Here is a 17,873-nt window from a genome sequence, read left to right on the forward strand (position 1 = left end):
CTATATAGACTGGATATGTCTTTCACTGTCCATGCCTCACCACCACTACTGGCCGTGGACTATGTAAAATTACTGCAGGACGCAATGCTCTGGACGCAATGCTCTGCACGGCCGATATACAAAAAAAAAAAAAAAATGTGCAACACTGCAAAAAGCAGCCTCAACAGTACTGCACACAGTCAGATGTGGCCCTAAGAAGGACCGTTGGGGTTCTTGAAGCCTAAAATCAATCCTAACACTCTCCCTATAGCAGCTTCGGCATCAGCAGCACTTTCCCTGATCTCTGTCAGAATGCATCTGTGGCGAGCCGCGGGAGGGGCCGATTTATATACTCGGGTGACACCTGATCTCGCCAGCCACTCACTGCAGGGGGGTGGTATAGGGCTTGAACGTCGCAGGGGGAAGTTGTAATGCCTTCTCTGTCTTTCTATTGGCCAGAAAAGCGCGCTAACGTCTCAGAGATGAAAGTGAAAGTAACTCGAACATCGAGTGGTGCTCGCCTCTAGTAACGAGCATCTCGAACACGCTAATACTCGAACGAGTATCAAGCTCGGACGAGTACGTTCGCTCATCTCTAATTGTGACCTCAGCAATATTTAGATTCTCCCTTAAAAGTATAGCTAACAGTTCAATAGCTAGGGCAAACAGTCCTGGTAAGAATAGGCAACCTTATTGGGTGCACCGATTTATCATTTCTGGTTGTGGATTATTTGATGGAAGTTTTAAATATGCCGGGGGGTTGAATATATAATCTTCAAAGCATTAACAATTTATCCTGAATAGCCTATTAGCAAACAGACCCAAGATACACTGTCAAAGGCTTTTTCTGTATCCAAAGCCAGAACTGTGATTTGGGTGTAGGTGACATTTGCCTAGTGAATGATGTTCAAAAACCTTGCGTATAATGTCTACTGCCTGTCTACTAGGAATAAACCCCACTTGATCTCTATGTACTAAATTTGGCAGCTGAGTGTTCAAACACCTCACTCACTTTATCCTCACAATATCTGGGGATAAAATGTCTTTAAAACAGTATGGGTCTGTAAGGTCATAAGGGCCCAGGGATTTACGTAATTCTAGATTCTTGATAGTGTCAAGAACCTCCTCTTCATTAATCAGAGCATTTAAAGAGTATCTTGCCTTATGGGAAAGAGAGGGGGATTTTTTTGTAAGAATTCTGAAATACATTCTGGCTGCTAAATTATAGGCTCGGTGCATGATTTAGCTTAAAACGTATGAAAGACCTCATTTATAGAAGATGGATATGAGGTATTATGATCAGATTTCACCTGTATAATATGGACCTGATTGCATCAGATAAAAATTTCAGTTGGATACAATTCTGTCTTTTATGGCTTTATCAAACTACTAATGACCACTTGTCAGTTAGTATGTATGTGTGAGCTTCTCATGTGTGATCTCATGGCTCCGCCCCTGGTGACATCATCAAAGGTCCTACAACATATATAAAACACAGAGCCTGACCAATAGAAGAACAGCACAGTTAGGGCTCTTGGAAGGGGAGGACAAAAATAACAAAATGAGAATACAACTAAGCCATTATTATCTCAGACACAACTCAGCGGTCCTGACAAAAGACACCAACCTACCGTTACCACAGAGATCTGGTGGGCTGAAGGACCTGCGATGACGTCACTGCTGTAGGAGGAGCCATTCTGCAGTTTGGTAAAAAGTACTAAATAAGCCAACAGCAGCCACCAGGACCTGTGATGATGTCAGTCATGTGATCACTTGTGTGGGTGCAGTCAGGGATCACATGACCAGGGGCTGATCATTGTATCCACAAGTCTCCTGAGCTGGTGATGTCTAGAAATCAGCATGGATGTACCACAGCTGTGTGTGTGATGTTTGTGAATCAGGATGGATGTAGTAGAGCTGTGTATGTAATATGCTGTGTCTGTAATGTCTGGGGTCAGGATGGATGTAGTAGAGCTGTGTATGTAATATGCTGTGTGTAATTTGTGGGCTCAGGATGGATGTAGTAGAGCTGTGTATGTAATGTGTGGGGTCAATATGCATGTAGTAGAGCTGTGAGTGTAATGTGCTGTGTGCGTAATGTGTGTGAATCAGTATAGATGTACTAAAACTGCGTGTGTAATATGCTGTGTGTAATGTGTGGGAATCAGGATGGGTTTAGTAGAGCTGTGTGTGTAATGTGTGGGGTCAGGATGCAGGTAGTAAAGCTGTGTGTGATATGTGGGAATCAGCATGGATGTAGTAGAGCTGTTTGTGTAATGAGTGGGAAACAGCATGGATGTAGTAGAACTGTTTGTGTAATGTCTGCACATCAGCATTGATGTAGCACAGCTGTGCGTGTCATGTGTGTTAATCAGGATGGATGTAGTACAGCTGTGTGTGTGATGTCTGGGAATCCAGATGGATGTAGTAGAGCGGTGTGTGTAATGTTCTGTGTGTGTGATGTGTGAGGTCAGGATGGATGTATTAGAGCTGTATGTGTGATGTGTGGGCATCATGATGGATGTACCATGTAGCACAGCTGTGTGGCGCATTGCCCAGAAACATTGGTACTATAATTTCTTAATAATTACTAGTACAAATATAAAAGGGGGAGATCTTTAATGGGCAATTGTTAACCTAGCTAATATGGCTTCAAGCATGCTATTAAGATCATTTTACCCTGGATATATGCCTTGTTTGCCAATCATATCAAGCTGGGAATAGAATTTGGAGTTACACTTACATTGAAATAGTGACCATAGGCCTCTTCAAGTTGCTGCACCCCATCTGGATTTGTAAGAATAGACTCATTCAAGCACCAAGTATATGGGGTGGACATTTTCTCTATAAAATCATGTGCAATGACTCTGTCTTACATAAAGTAAATGGATGAGAGCTCCTGTATTTGATAAGATCCAATCTATCCTTGAATAGTGATAATGGGAAGAAGAAAATATTGCTAGCCTCTTTGAGTATTATAGAGTTTTGTCCAAAGGCAAATTTTGAAACTTAGTGGTTATTAGTCTCTGCTGGGTCCCTGATCATTTTAATGGAGCTAAATAGGATCTAATTTTCCATTTTATACAAAGTTACACAAAATTGAAAACTCACCCCCATAATAATTAAATTGAAAAGATTCCAACATCTTTTGACACATAATGTCAAAAAAGTGAATAGGTTTGCCAGTCAGGACATATGAACTGACAATACTTCTTGTCCTGCAATATACCCTCAAGAGTTATATAACAATTTTCAGAGTCGATTTTTGCTGATTGGATAGTGTGAGGGGATAAGATCGGGATTGCCTTTGTTGGATCGCCTACCTGTTTGTCATAATAGTAATAGGACAAGAGCTATGAAACAATACAATTGCTCTGGCCAGCACTTCAGAGAGATTTTTCAGCACAAAAATGTAATTTTAGGCAAATAAAGTAAATAGCAGTTTTCCTAGTTATCACACTGCCTATCATATAGGCGCAAGTTATTTGAAAAATGACTGACCATTTAACCGTTGTGGTAAGTTGGGGTCACTCGCTTGCGGATTGCTGACCTCTCATACATGAAAATGGCGCACCACATGTGTAGAAATGCTCCAGAGACGTGGATTCGCTTTAGTTCTGACTCCTGCCAGCCTTTATTTCACAGAAAATAGCATACAAACACAGTCCATGTGTAATCCTGAGATCACCACCCACTGGGTCACCGTCACTACCCTGCCCGGGGTATCTAGAGGGCGTCTTCCTCTGTCAGACGTGTGACTGACCCAAAACTCATCCGCACGGATCAGGCTCCCAGTTCCTGACACGGCATCTCCACCGTTTCCCTGGTCCACACTGGACCCCAGGCTTTTAGCCCTTCCAGCTCACCTAAACCGTAACTTCCCTCTTCCTTCTGGCAGGAACTGGCTTTTATGCAACTAATTCCTACCACACCCATCAGGTGTTAACGCTATCTCTTCAGAAGTCCTGTCTGCAATCCTCTACAGGCCCTTCTGTGTACTGCACTACTACACTGTGTACAACTTAATTCTGACCAGGCAATGGATAGATAGTGTTAAAAAAAGGACACCGCACAGTTCCCATTTCTTCGTGAGTCATATAGATAATGTGTATAATTAGATGCTATTTAAATAATATAAGTAGGATTGTGCATTATCTTTGGAGATATTTAAAACGCTAAACTCTTCTCATATACTGCCTGAAACTAACTGAATGTAATTAGTACAGTGTCAAATCATCTACTTAGGAGCAGTGAAGAGCCAAACAATTCTATTTTTGTCTAAAATTTTGACACAGTCATTTCCTGAACATCTGCAGTCCCAAAAGAGCCAGTAATATTGAGATGGTAACATATGGACAGATGTGCACTATTATTAAATCAGAACAATTATTTCAAAGGCACCCTTTCCTGTTCATTGCCTTCTGTCTCAGTGGGAGAGCATAAAAAGCCTAGCTTGTAAACTTCTGAGTTGTACAGAGCTGCAGTATAGCACCCATAAACCTCTACTGGGCCCTACTGCACCTCCATATACCTCCAATTTCATACAGAGTTATACAAAGGTTTATTTTCAGTAATTGTGGCAGATGCCACATGCACAGAGCCATTCTCCCCTATAAGCATTGCTGATGGGAAGTAGTTGTCAAGATATTACTCCACATTGAGGTTCACATATCGTCTATGGCCTTGAGCCGTACATGACATATTTTATTCTTGCACAAGTATGTATGGCTGCACTCATGCACCAGGTTATAGGGGTGAAGCTATAGGGCACGTAGAGGTTGCAATAACACCTAATAGTTGAATGAACCTCAAAGCTCCTCTACTAGTATTATAAAAGGCATATTTATAATAATGCGACAGATTTTGCATTGGGGCTCGGGAGTTCCGAGTTATTCCTCTGCAAGGCTAAAAGCACTATTCGCTGTTGCCGCAACAGAAAAACATATCACTATTAAAAATGGTCATTATACACAGTACCTCTTGAAATAGTTGGTAAGTGATTATATGCAGATGCTGCCTAAATATCCCCAATTAAAACTCTATTACATTTGTTATCCAGATGAAAAAAAAATTCTCAAAGCGGTTCAGTGTGGTGGGTAAAACATTAAAAAAGCCTCACCCAATTTCCTGCTACTCCCGTTCCCGCTGCTCTCGACTTCCTGATATTGCTGCAGCTATGACGACCCAACAATGGGACATATGACCACTGCAGCTAATCACTGGCTAAAGTCAGCTGATAACTGACTGCAGTACTCATAGTCTCTTTATCAGGACATCATCGCTGTAGCAGTAAAAAGAGAGCAGCAGGACATCAGGCACCACTAGAACAAAAGCAAATGAGAAAATTAGCGGACCAACACTCCAATCTAAGGATTCATTCAAAAAGGTGGCTAAGCAAAAATACGTAGGTGGGTTGAGATGTAAAAGGTGGGACTTACTTGGTGTGAAGCATCTGTCTGATGACAGGCACCACCACCATCAGTCCGGAGAGGCTTAGTATCCAGAAGAGCAGAAACCCTAGTCCTTAGGGAGAGCGTCTGGGGAGAGCCCACAGGTGGATGGACCTCGGTCAGAAACACAGTGGACAAAGTAGAAAAGAACCCTGGGCTCCTATGCACTTTGGATAGTGTAAGCAATATAGGTCTAATGACGGGAGTAACCTACTTCATAGAGGAGCCCTATATGAATACGGGACTCCTCTAAACCCAGGAACGCCATTAGTGAGCCAGAGGAAGTCTTGGAAGGTTTCAATTTTGACTGCTTTATTGATAAGAAAATATGCAGACACGGGCAACAATAGGGGGGGAGAAACAATTGAGTGCAACGCGTTTTGGAGCAAGTATAGCTCCTTTTTCAAGCACAAATCTGGTGGTCTAGGTTGCTTGTAATGAGGGCCCTTGCAACTTCCTTCACCTATCTGCATAGCAGAAGAGTGGTTTTGAAGGAAAAAATTACAGAATAGGCTAATAAAATCTATTGCAAAAATGCTTAGAATCACCTATTCTGTATATGTAAGAAAGAAAAATTCTATGATCGTTACATTTTAAAGGTTTTATTATTGGATAAAAGTTTCTAGGTGACAAGAGATATAACAGCTTTATAATAGTTTTTTATGACATCTTCTTTCAATCTTTTACTACTTTTGAGATCCCTATCTGGCCTGCTGTTTATCAGTATTACAACCACAGCTCAGCCAGTATCTAGCCCTCCTTCCCCACACTCAGTAGATATGTGATCTCATCCCATTGCCACTAATAGCGATAGTAAAATACAGCGCCTGTTCTATCGGATTAAGGATTGATTTGTGTATCTCCTATCACATGGTCACTTACGGCGAATAAAACTGTAAGAACAGAAAACCCCTTTTAGTTATAATGACAGCAGACATATTTTTGGACTGTCAAAAATCATACCATTTATTGGTAATAATATGTTGCACTCAACTTCACAGCAAATAGAGATTTAATTGAGGTTTAAAGGGGTTCTGTCATAAAAAAAAAATTACTTACCTATTCCATCCCCGTCAGTTTACTTACCAGATCTTCACCTCACCTATCTTCTCTTTTCTCCTGCAGTCCAGTGGGGGGGGGGGGGGGGTCACTTTATTTCCAGCTGGCTGATTCCTCTCCTTCCTGTGAGGTTATGTACATTGGCTGGCAGTCTTCTTCCTGCCAGTCAATGTACGTTACATCACAGCTCACAGGCCAGCAGGGGGAGTTCCGATCTACTTCAGAGGCTGCTCATGCAATAGATTAGAATTACTTCCTAGGCAGTGAACGCTACAGCACAGGGACTTGACCTTCACTGACCCAGCCAGAAGGAATGTGAGGAATGCCAGTTTCATAACAAGCCAGCTGGTGTGCGGTGAGGTGACTCCAGAGGCACTGGAGAAGCTTAGCCAGGAGAAGATGTGGTAAGGAGACTGACGGGAAAGAAATAGGTGTGTATAGAATTTTTATGTTTTTTAATGACAGAACCCCTTTAATGTAGCTTGAGTTATTGAGAGTACTGTACATTGATAAAGGAGAAGGTACCCGGACTGGATATTGAAAGCTTTGGGCTTATCTGTACCCCCAGCCCAACCCATCCCTTATATAAGAGAACACCAAAGTCAGCCTCTGGCCTATTTCCTGCTCCCTTATTTGCAACTCCAATAAGCATGTTCATACATCCTATAAGGAAATGTTGTGGGGTACAAAAAGTTGTGCCTACCTGTATAAGCCTCACAGCAGCAGAATGCTCTATAATACAAGACAGACACAATGTATAATACGGAAAATATTTTTTAGAAGTAAATTGGGATTATGGTTTTAGTATTTATTATAAATAAGGGTGGTTTCACATCTGCGTTGTATCCTCTGGTTGGAGGTTCCACTGCAGTGCTGGCTCACAATTCTGGAATAAAAAGCACTGCATGTGCAGCATCCAAAAAGCGAGCCCACAGCCTAGGAGACATCGGGGTGGAGTTTTGGCCTTGTCACAGGATATACCATCTCCCACCCTGAGGGTAGCACGGGACCCGTCCCAGTTGCCACTGGAGGGGACTTGCACAGGGGTAACCCAATACATGGTTTACCTTAACAGTCTTTTGTCACGGGTGCCACCGTTCCTTCCTCTGCGGTGAATTCAGGTGATAGAATAAATGGTCCACACTCACAGAGAACTTTAAATAGCAAAGCCAGAAATGGTCAGCAGTGCTTGTTTACTTGAGAAAAACTATTTACAGTCCAACCAATTACATAACTTCACTCCAGCAGGAATATTGGTGCACAAATCGTAAAGTGATGCGACAGGGAGGAAAATCACAGGATAGCTGAAGAATCCACAGTCCTAGTTATCTGTAGGGTTCTGGTCCCAGCACAAACTCCTTTACACTCGCCAGCTCTCTACCGGTCAGCACTCACATTCGACAGGCACTCCAGGCTGCGATGGCGGTTCCACTCTCTCTCCCTTTATCAGTAGCTCAGGACACCACTGGCATCTCCTGGGTAAAGCAGGCCCAGGGAAGGCTGAGGATACCTTTCAGCCTGTTCCATTCTTAGCCACACAGGACTCAAGGTGTCTGTGCGGCTCACTTGCAGCTCCACGTACGCTCCTGTCACTTGCAAGCTCAGAATCGATCTCCTTCCAAAACCATCTTGCATTCACATATATGAAGCACGATCACATGACTAACAACAAGATACATTTCTCAGACATCTCACATACCAGACAGTTAACTCATTCAGTGTTCCAGCTATGCAATACACATAATATTCATACAACATGAAAGACCCTGACAATACATATGCACAAGACAAATGCATACACACATTATGGAGGGGCCCCGTTAGCTCCGGGACACTACACATGCAGTGCTTTTCCTTCCATCTAAAAGCCGGGCAGTTGAGTGGAAACTGAAAGGACCTCATTTTAGTCAATGGGATCCATTCGGCGCTGTTCGGTTCTATTCTGAGACGGAGGCTTTTAGCCACAGGGATTCCTCTTTCCTGCTCCCCAAAAGCAGAACCCTGGGCGTTGATGTGAAACCACCCTCAGGGCAAAAACACATGGATGGTTTTTTTTCCCCTTATAGAGCCGTGCTAATCATGACTGTATAACAGGACAAAACGAAACTACTGATTTCAATAGGAGTCCAGTGTTTTCCTTTTTAATATCGCGATTTCTAAGCCGTGAATACTATGTCCAAGAAAAGATAGGACCTGCGCCATCTTCCCTGACCATAGTGAACACATCATGCAGGGAAGATCGGGCAGAACCTATCTTCCCCCCGCTCTTTGCAAACTCCTGAGTTCTGGCGCGGAATTTAAAAAGCTGGTGAAGAGGAAGAAATTAGACTGCTACAAGAATAAGTATTTGCTGAACAGTGTTTTCAGGTTTGTCTGTTTCAGTAGCTGTCTCTGACACTAATTTGGTTTACATTAGCATGTATATGGCTGTGATTTTTGCTGTTTTTTTATGTGTATTTTATCTCTATGATTTATATTTATGCTGATTTTCATTACTTTTTTCTTCTTGCAGTAACTAGTGTGAAGAAGACAATGTTATCACATACTGCCCTACAAAAAGAAAGACGTGCACAAGCCTCTGCCATAATGAGGGAGATTCAGGGAACCGGTACAAATGAGTTTAATGTTTTTTAAATCAATGTATCTACAATGTGAACTAATGAATATGTTGTCATTGAACCAAGGTCCATAAATAATCTGTAAGAATATCATACTTCCTCGGTAGCTGAGCCTTTTGTAGTTGTCTGTTTGAGATCTATTTTCAGATGAACAACTGCTGTAATGGAATGAATCTGAGCAACAGCTGACGGTCTACTTGGATTGACTTTCATATCTTTGTGTTTAGGGTTAATACTATAAACAGCTTCATAGTAGGGATCTGGTGGGTGAAAGGACAAAGCTATTACTGCAATTAAAGGCCAGTCCAGTGAAAATACATTTTTTAATCACTGCACCCCCACCTGATTGTCACACTGTGCATGCTACTATTAGAGATGAGCGAGCATACTCGTCCGAGCTTAATGCTCGTTCGAGTATTAGGGTGTTCGAGATGCTCGTTACTCGAGACGAGCACCACGCGATGTTCGAGTTACTTTCACTTTCATCTCTGAGACATTTGCGCGCTTTTCTGGCCAATAGAAAGACAGGGAAGGCATTACAACTTCCTCCTGTGACGTTCAAGCCCTATACCACCCCCCTGCAGTGAGTGGCTGGGGAGATCAGGTGTCACCCGAGTATTTAAATCTGCCTCGCCACACATGCATTCTGACAGAGATCAGGGACAGTGCTGCTGATGCTGCTGCTGCTATAGGGAGAGCGTTAGGAGTTATTTTAGGCTTGAAGAACCCCAACGGTCCTTCTTAGGGCCACATCTGACCGTGTGCAGTACTGTTAAGGCTGCTATGAGCAGTGTTGCACATTTTTTTTTTTTTTTTGTATATCGGGCGTGCAGAGCATTGCGTCCTCAGTCTGAAGTCCTTGTACATAGTATAGGGCCAGTACTGGTGAGGCAGGGAAAGAGATATACTGTCTATATAGGCAGTGGGCTTTTTTAAACAAATTTGGAAACAATACTATCTTTGGGCTGCCTGTGATCGTCTTGAGTGTACTGCGTCTCTGCTGGGGGTAGTAGTCCTAATTATTACGCAGCTAAGTGTTACAGCAGGCGTGCGCAAAATTCTTTCCTGGCTCTGCGTTGCCCGTTACATCACCACCGTCATTCCGTCCAGAGGGAAACTGTCTGCAGTAATTTTACATAGTATAGGGCCAGTACTGGTGAGGCAGGGAAAGAGATATAATGTCTATATAGGCAGTGGGCTTTTTCAAACAAATTTGGGAAAAATACTATCTTTGGGCTGCCTGTGACCGTCTTGAGTGTACTGCGTCTCTGCTGGGGGTAGTAGTCCTAATTAATACGCAGCTAAGTGTTACAGCAGGCTTGCGCAAAATTCTTTCCTGGCTCTGCGTTGCCCGTTACATCACCGCCGTCATCCCGTCCAGAGGGAAACAGTATACATATATGCGCTGCCTACAGTATCTGTCTGCTGTCTCAGCTCAGCCTTTAAAAAAATAGAAGCAAAATACTTAAGGCCTACTAGTGGCCTTTGGACACTTGACTGCTTCTGCGCTGTGAATTCCACTAGCTCAGTCATACGCACCTACGTCTCACTACAGGCTTGCGTAAAATTCTTTCCTGGCTCTGCTGTGCGTTCCGTAAGCGAAGTCAGCCTCCAACCACAGGCCAATAAGCGGCACATTTAATTACAGCGTTCTGTTTCTGCACTACTGGTAATACACCATGCTGAGGGGTAGGGGTAGGCCTAGAGGACGTGGACGCGGGTGAGGACGCGGAGGCCCAAGTCAGGGTGTGGGCACAGGCCGAGCTCCTGATCCAGGTGTATCGCAGCAGACTGCTGCTGGATTAGGAGAGAGGCACGTTTCTGGCGTCCCCAGATTAATCTCACAATTAATGGGTCCACGAGGTAGACCTTTATTAGAAAATGAGCAGTGTGAGCAAGTTCTGTCGTGGATAGCAGAAAGTGCATCATGCAATCTATCGACCCCCCAGAGTTCTACGCCGTCCACTGCTGCAACTCTGAATCCTCTGGCTGCTGCTCCTCCTTCCTCCCAGCCTACTCACTCCATTACAATGACACATTCTGAGGAGCAGGCAGACTCCCAGGAACTGTTCTCGGGCCCCTGCCCAGAATGGGCAGCAATGGTTCCTCTCCCACCGGTGGAGTTTGTCGTGACCGATGCCCAACCTTTGGAAAGTTCCCGGGGTCCGGGGGATGAGGCTGGGGACTTCCGGCAACTGTCTCAAGAGCTTTCAGTGGGTGAGGAGGAGGACGACGATGAGACACAGTTGTCTATCACTCAGGTAGTAGTAATTGGAGTAAGTCCGAGGGAGGAGCGCACAGAGGATTCGGAGGAAGAGCAGCAGGACGATGAGGTGATTGACTCCACCTGGTTTGCTAAGCCTACTGAGGACAGGTCTTCAGAGGGGGAGGCAAGTGCAGCAGCAGGGTAGGTTGGAAGAGGCAGTGCGGTGGCCAGGGGTAGAGGCAGGGCCAGACCGAATAATCCACCAACTGTTTCCCAAAGCGCCCCCTCACGCCATGCCACCCTGCAGAGGCCGAGGTGCTCAAAGGTGTGGCAGTTTTTCACTGAGAGTGCAGACGACCAGTGGTGTGCAACCTTTGTCGCGCCAAGATCAGCCGGGGAGCCACCACCACCAGCGTCACCACCACCAGCATGCGCAGGCATATGATGGCCAAGCACCCCACAAGGTGGGACGAAGGCCGTTCACCGCCTCCGGTTTGCACCACTGCCTCTCCCCCTATGCCCCAACCTGCCACTGAGATCCAACCCCCCTCTCAGGACACAGGCACTACCGTCTCCTGGCCTGCACCCACACCCTCACCTCCGCTGTCCTCGGCCCCATCCAGCAATGTCTCTCAGCGCACCGTCCAGCCGTCGCTAGCGCAAGTGTTTGAGCGCAAGCGCAAGTACGCAACCACGCACCCGCACGCTCAAGCGTTAAACGTGCACATAGCCAAATTGATCAGCCTGGAGATGCTGTCGTATAGGCTTGTAGAAACGGAGGCTTTCAAAAACATGATGCCGGCCCCGCGCTACTCGGTTCCCAGTCGCCACTACTTTTCCCGATGTGCCGTCCCAGCCCTGCACGACCACGTCTCCCGCAGCATTGTACACGCCCTCACCAACGCGGTTACTGCCAAGGTCCACTTAACAACGGACACGTGGACAAGAACAGGCGGGCAGGGCCACTATATCTCCCTGACGGCACATTGGGTGAATTTAGTGGAGACTGGGACCGAGTCAGAGCCTGGGACCGCTCATGTCCTACCCACCCCCAGAATTGCGGGCCCTCGGTGCTGGTATCTGCGGCGATGTATGCTTCCTCCACTAAACCACCCTCATCCTCCTATGCAACCTCTGTCTCGCAATCAAGATGTGTCAGCAGCAGCACGTCACCAGCAGTCAGTGTCGCGCGGCGTGGCAGCACAGCGGTGGCCAAGCGTCAGCAGGCCGTGCTGAAACTACTCAGCTTAGGAGAGAAGAGGCACACGGCCCACGAACTGCTGCAGGGTCTGACAGAGCAGACCGACCACTGGCTTTTGCCGCTGAGCCTCCAACCGGGCATGGTCGTGTGTGACAATGGCCGCAACCTGGTGGCGGCTCTGCAGCTCGGCAGCCTCACGCACGTGCCATGCCTGGCCCATGTCTTTAATTTGGTGGTTCAGCGCTTTCTGAAAAGCTACCCATGCTTGTCAGACCTGCTCGGAAAGGTGCGCTCAGCGCACATTTCCGCAAGTCCAAAACAGACGCTGCCACCCTGCGCACCCTGCAACATCGGTTTAATCTGCCAGTGCAGCGACTGCTGTGCGACGTGCCCACATGGTGGAACTATACGCTCCACATGTTGGCCAGGTTCTATGAGCAGCGTAGAGCTATAGTGGAATACCAACTCCAACATGGGCGGCGTAGTGGGAGTCAGCCTCCTCAATTCTTTACAGAAGAGTGGGCCTGGTTGGCAGACATCTGCCAGGTCCTTGGAAACTTTGAGGAGTCTACCCAGATGGTGAGCGGCGATGCTGCAATCATTAGCGTCACCATTCCTCTGCTATGCCTCTTGAGAAGTTCCCTGCAAAGCATAAAGGCAGACGCTTTGCGCTCTGAAACGGAGGCGGGGGAAGACAGTATGTCGCTCGATAGTCAGAGCACCCTCATGTCTACATCTCAGCGCGTTGAGTAGGGGGAGGAGGAGGACGGGGAGGAGCATGAGGAGGAGGGGGAAGAGACAGCTTGGCCCACTGCTGAGGGTACCCATGCTGCTTGCCTGTCATCCTTTCAGCGTGTATGGCCTGAGGAGGAGGAGGATCCTGAAAGTGATCTTCCGAGTGAGGACAGCCATGTGTTGCGTACAGGTACCCTGGCACACATGGCTGACTTCATGTTAGGATGCCTTTCTCGTGACCCTCGCGTTACACGCATTCTGGCCACTACGGATTACTGGGTGTACACACTGCTCGACCCACGGTATAAGGAGAACCTTTCCACTCTCATACCCGAAGAGGAAAGGCGTTCGAGAGTGATGCTATACCACAGGACCCTGGCGGACAAACTGATGGTAAAATTCCCATCCGACAGCGCTAGTGGCAGAAGGCGCAGTTCCGAGGGCCAGGTAGCAGGGGAGGCGCGGAGATCATGCAGCATGTACAGCACAGGCAGGGGAACACTCTCCAAGGCCTCTGCCAGCTTTCTGGCTCCCCAGCAAGACTGTGTCACCGCTCCCCAGTCAAGGCTGAGTCGGCGGGAGCACTGTAAAAGGATGGTGAGGGAGTACGTAGCCGATCGCACGACCGTCCTCCGTGACACCTCTGCCCCATACAACTACTGGGTGTCGAAGCTGGACACGTGGCCTGAACTCGCGCTGTATGCCCTGGAGGTGCTTGCTTGTCCTGCGGCTAGCGTCTTGTCAGAGAGGGTGTTTAGTGCGGCTGGGGGAATCATCACGGATAAGCGTACCCGCCTGTCAACCGACAGTGCCGACAGGCTTACAATCATAAAGACGAACAAAGCCTGGATTTCCCCAGAGTTCTCTTCTCCGCCAGCGGACAGCAGCGATACATAGGCTGCACCCTAAACAATACATAGGCTGCACCCGCGGATGGAAGCATCGTTCTCTATCACCATCAAAAACGGGGACCTTTTAGCTTCATCAATCTGTGTATTATATTCATCCTCCTCCTCCTGCTCCTCCTCCTGAAACCTCACGTAATCACGCCGAACGGGCAATTTTTCTTAGGCCCACAAGGCTCAGTCATATGACTTTTGTAAACAATGTTTATACGTTTCAATTCTCAATTCAATAAAGCGTTGAAACTTGCACCTGAAACAATTTTTATTTGAACTGGGCTGCCTACAGGCCTAGTTACAAATTAAGCCACATTAACCAAAGCGATTAATGGGATTCACCCGCCCTCTTGGTTGGGCATGGGCAATTTTTCTGAAGTACATTTGTACTGTTGGTACACCAATTTTTTGGGCCCTCGCCTACAGTGTAATCCTACTAATTTTTAGCCCATCTGCATTAAAGCTGACGTTACCTCAGCTGTGCTGGGCACTGCAATGGGATATATTTATGTACCGCCGGTGGGTTCCAGGGAGCCACCCATGCTGTAGGTCCACAGGGACTTCACATTAGGGATTTTAACCTGCCAGTGTCTATGTATTAAAAACCCCGGTCAGACTGGGGCATGCAGTGTGGGCCGAAGCCCACCTGCATTAAACCTGACGTTACCTCAGCTGTGATGGGCAATGCAATGTGATATATTTATGTACTGCCGGTGGCTTCCTGGGACCCACCCATGCTGTTGGTCCACACGGAGTTGTAACTGCATTTGTTTACTTCTAAAGAACCCCAGTCTGACTGGGGCATGCAGTGTGGGCCGAAGCCCATCTGCATTAAACCTGACGTTACCTCAGCTGTGATGGGCAATGCAATGGGATATATTTATGTACCGCCGGTGGCTTCCTGGGACCCACCCATGCTGTCGGTCCACACGGAGTTGTAACTCCATGTGTCCACTTCTAAAGAACCCCAGTCTGACTGGGGCATGCAGTGTGGGCCGAAGCCCACCTGCATTAAACCTGACGTTACCTCAGCTGTGATGGGCACTGCAATGGGATATATTTATGTACCGCCGGTGGCTTCCTGGGACCCACCCATGCTGTCGGTCCACACGGAGTTGTAACTCCATGTGTCCACTTCTAAAGAACCCCAGTCTGACTGGGGCATGCAGTGTGGGCCGAAGACCACCTGCATTAAATCTGACGTTACCTCAGCTGTGATGGGCAATGCAATGGGATATATTTATGTACCACCGGTGGGTTCCAGGGAGCCACCCATGCTGTCGGTCCACACGGAGTTGTAACTCCATGTGTCCACTTCTAAAGAACCCCAGTCTGACTGGGGCATGCAGTGTGGGCCGAAGCCCACCTGCATTAAACCTGACGTTACCTCAGCTGTGATGGGCACTGCAATGGGATATATTTATGTACCGCCGGTGGCTTCCTGGGACCCACCCATGCTGTCGGTCCACACGGAGTTGTAACTCCATGTGTCCACTTCTAAAGAACCCCAGTCTGACTGGGGCATGCAGTGTGGGCCGAAGACCACCTGCATTAAACCTGACGTTACCTCAGCTGTGATGGGCAATGCAATGGGATATATTTATGTACCGTCGGTGGGTTCCAGGGAGCCACCCATGCTGTCGGTCCACACGGAGTTGTAACTCCATGTGTCCACTTCTAAAGAACCCCAGTCTGACTGGGGCATGCAGTGTGGGCCGAAGCCCACCTGCATTAAACCTGACGTTACCTCAGCTGTGATGGGCAATGCAATGGGATATATTTACGTACCGCCGGTGGCCTCCTGGGACCCACCCATGCTGTCGGTCCACACGGAGTTGTAACTCCATGTGTCCACTTCTAAAGAACCCCAGTCTGACTGGGGCATGCAGTGTGGGCCGAAGACCACCTGCATTTAATCGGACGTTACCTCAGCTGTGATGGGCACTGCAATGGGATACATTTATGTACAGCCGGTGGGTTCCAGGGAGCCACCCATGCTGTGGGTGCACACGGAATTCCAATTGCGGAGTTGTACCTGCCTGTGACTATTTATGAAACCCCGGTCTGACTGGGGCATGCAGACACCTTGACAGAATGAATAGTGTGTGGCACATGGGTTCCCCATTGCTATGCCCACGTGTGCAGCTCCTGATGGAGGTGGCACAGGATTGGATTTCTCATTGCTTCTGTACAGCATTATGGGCTATCGCCCCGCCCCTTTTAAAGAGGGTCGCTGCCTGGCCGTGCCAAGCCTCTGCAGTATGTGCCTGCAGTTCCTCCTCATGGCAGACGCACTGTGTGGCTATGAGGCCAGCGTGTGGCATGAGGGCAGCTGAAGGCTGCGCAGGGACACTTTGATGTGCGCTGTGGACACTGGGTCGTGCGGGGGGGTTGGGCAGCATGTAACCCAGGAGAAGTGGCAGTGGAGTGTCATGCAGGTAGTGATTGTGCTTTGTTGGAGGTAGTGTGGTGCTTAGCTAAGGTATGCCTTGCTAATGAGGGTTTTTCAGAAGTAAAAATTGTTGGGAGGGGGGGGCCCACTCTTGCCGCTATTGTGGCTTAATAGTGGGACCTGGGAACTTGAGATGCAGCCGAACATGTAGCCCCTCGCCTGCCCTATCCGTTGCTGTGTCGTTCCCATCACTTTCTTGAATTGCCCAGATTTTCACAAATGAAAACCTTAGAGAGCATCGGCGATATACAAAAATGCTCGGGTCGCCCATTGACTTCAATGGGGTTCGTTACTCGAAACGAACCGTCGAGCATCGTGAAAAGTTTGTCTCGAGTAACAAGCACCCGAGCATTTTGGTGCTCGCTCATCTCTAGCTAGTATGTATACTGCAGTCACTTCCATGCAGTGCAACATTCTGCCTCATACATATCGGACACATCTTGATTTTAAATTTCTCCCTGCTTTCTCTTTATTTGTGCTGTTCTAGCAATCCTATCAGCACAGCATCACAAGAACAGTAAGGCCTCCTTCCCACGAACGGATTTGCGCCGCATAAATTCGCGGCAAAAATCCGCTGCGTTGCCCCCTGCTATTAGGTTCTATTGAACCTAATAGCACAATGCTCACGATGTGTAATTCCACCGCGGAATTTCGCACCGTGAAATCTCCCGTCCTCACCCGCAGCATGTTCTATTTGCCGCGGGTGTACGCGCTGACGGCTTCCATTGCAGTCAATGGAAGCCGTCCGTTCACGCTATCTCCCGCTGCAACCAGCGGAAGATAACGTGAAAAAACGCTTCCCCGCCTACCGCCGCGCGCCATATGACACGGCCTAGCGCGTCACGTGACACGGCCGGCCGCGTCATGTGACGCGGTGGGCGTATCACATGACGCGACGGCGGTGGGCGGGGAAGCGTCTTCACGCTATCTTCCGCTGGTAAGTATGGGGTCTCTGGGGGGCGTCGTGACGGGCTTCACTGCGGAATATTACGCGGCGGAGCCCGTCACGCTCGTGTGAAGCCGGCCTAAGAGTCAGTACCACCTTTGCCTGCTGTCAGGACAGTGTGATTATAAATAACTTTTATATTTTCCTAAATAAGCTAAAGACCATAATTGTACAGTCAACGAGTATGGTAATAATCAGCATTAACTGTTATAGAAGTTTCTACCTTCTCTGTGATGAGCTTGTGTGGTACAGTCCTTGCAGTTTCATCATGCAGGAAGTTCCAGTAACTGAGATAGTGATTACTGAAGAGAACAGAAAGAAAAATAAT

General features: G+C 47.4%; 1 protein-coding gene across 3 annotated transcripts in view; it reads left to right on the forward strand.

The window, feature by feature from the left end:
* Positions 1 to 17,873, forward strand: part of MYOZ2 (myozenin 2) — a 122,422-nt gene that overhangs the window by 14,241 nt on the left and 90,308 nt on the right. For 2 of the 3 annotated variants that reach the window (XM_066573888.1, XM_066573889.1), the window contains exon 2: positions 9,001 to 9,096. The exons of the other annotated variant lie outside the window; for it this stretch is intronic. In XM_066573888.1, coding sequence (XP_066429985.1) covers positions 9,021 to 9,096 — 76 coding nt within the window. In that variant the 5' untranslated portion in view covers positions 9,001 to 9,020. The remainder of the gene's footprint in view (positions 1 to 9,000; positions 9,097 to 17,873) is intronic. 3 annotated transcript variants of the gene reach the window in all.

Source organism: Eleutherodactylus coqui, chromosome 7 (assembly GCF_035609145.1).
Source record: "Eleutherodactylus coqui strain aEleCoq1 chromosome 7, aEleCoq1.hap1, whole genome shotgun sequence".
Taxonomy (NCBI): Eukaryota; Metazoa; Chordata; class Amphibia; order Anura; family Eleutherodactylidae; genus Eleutherodactylus; species Eleutherodactylus coqui.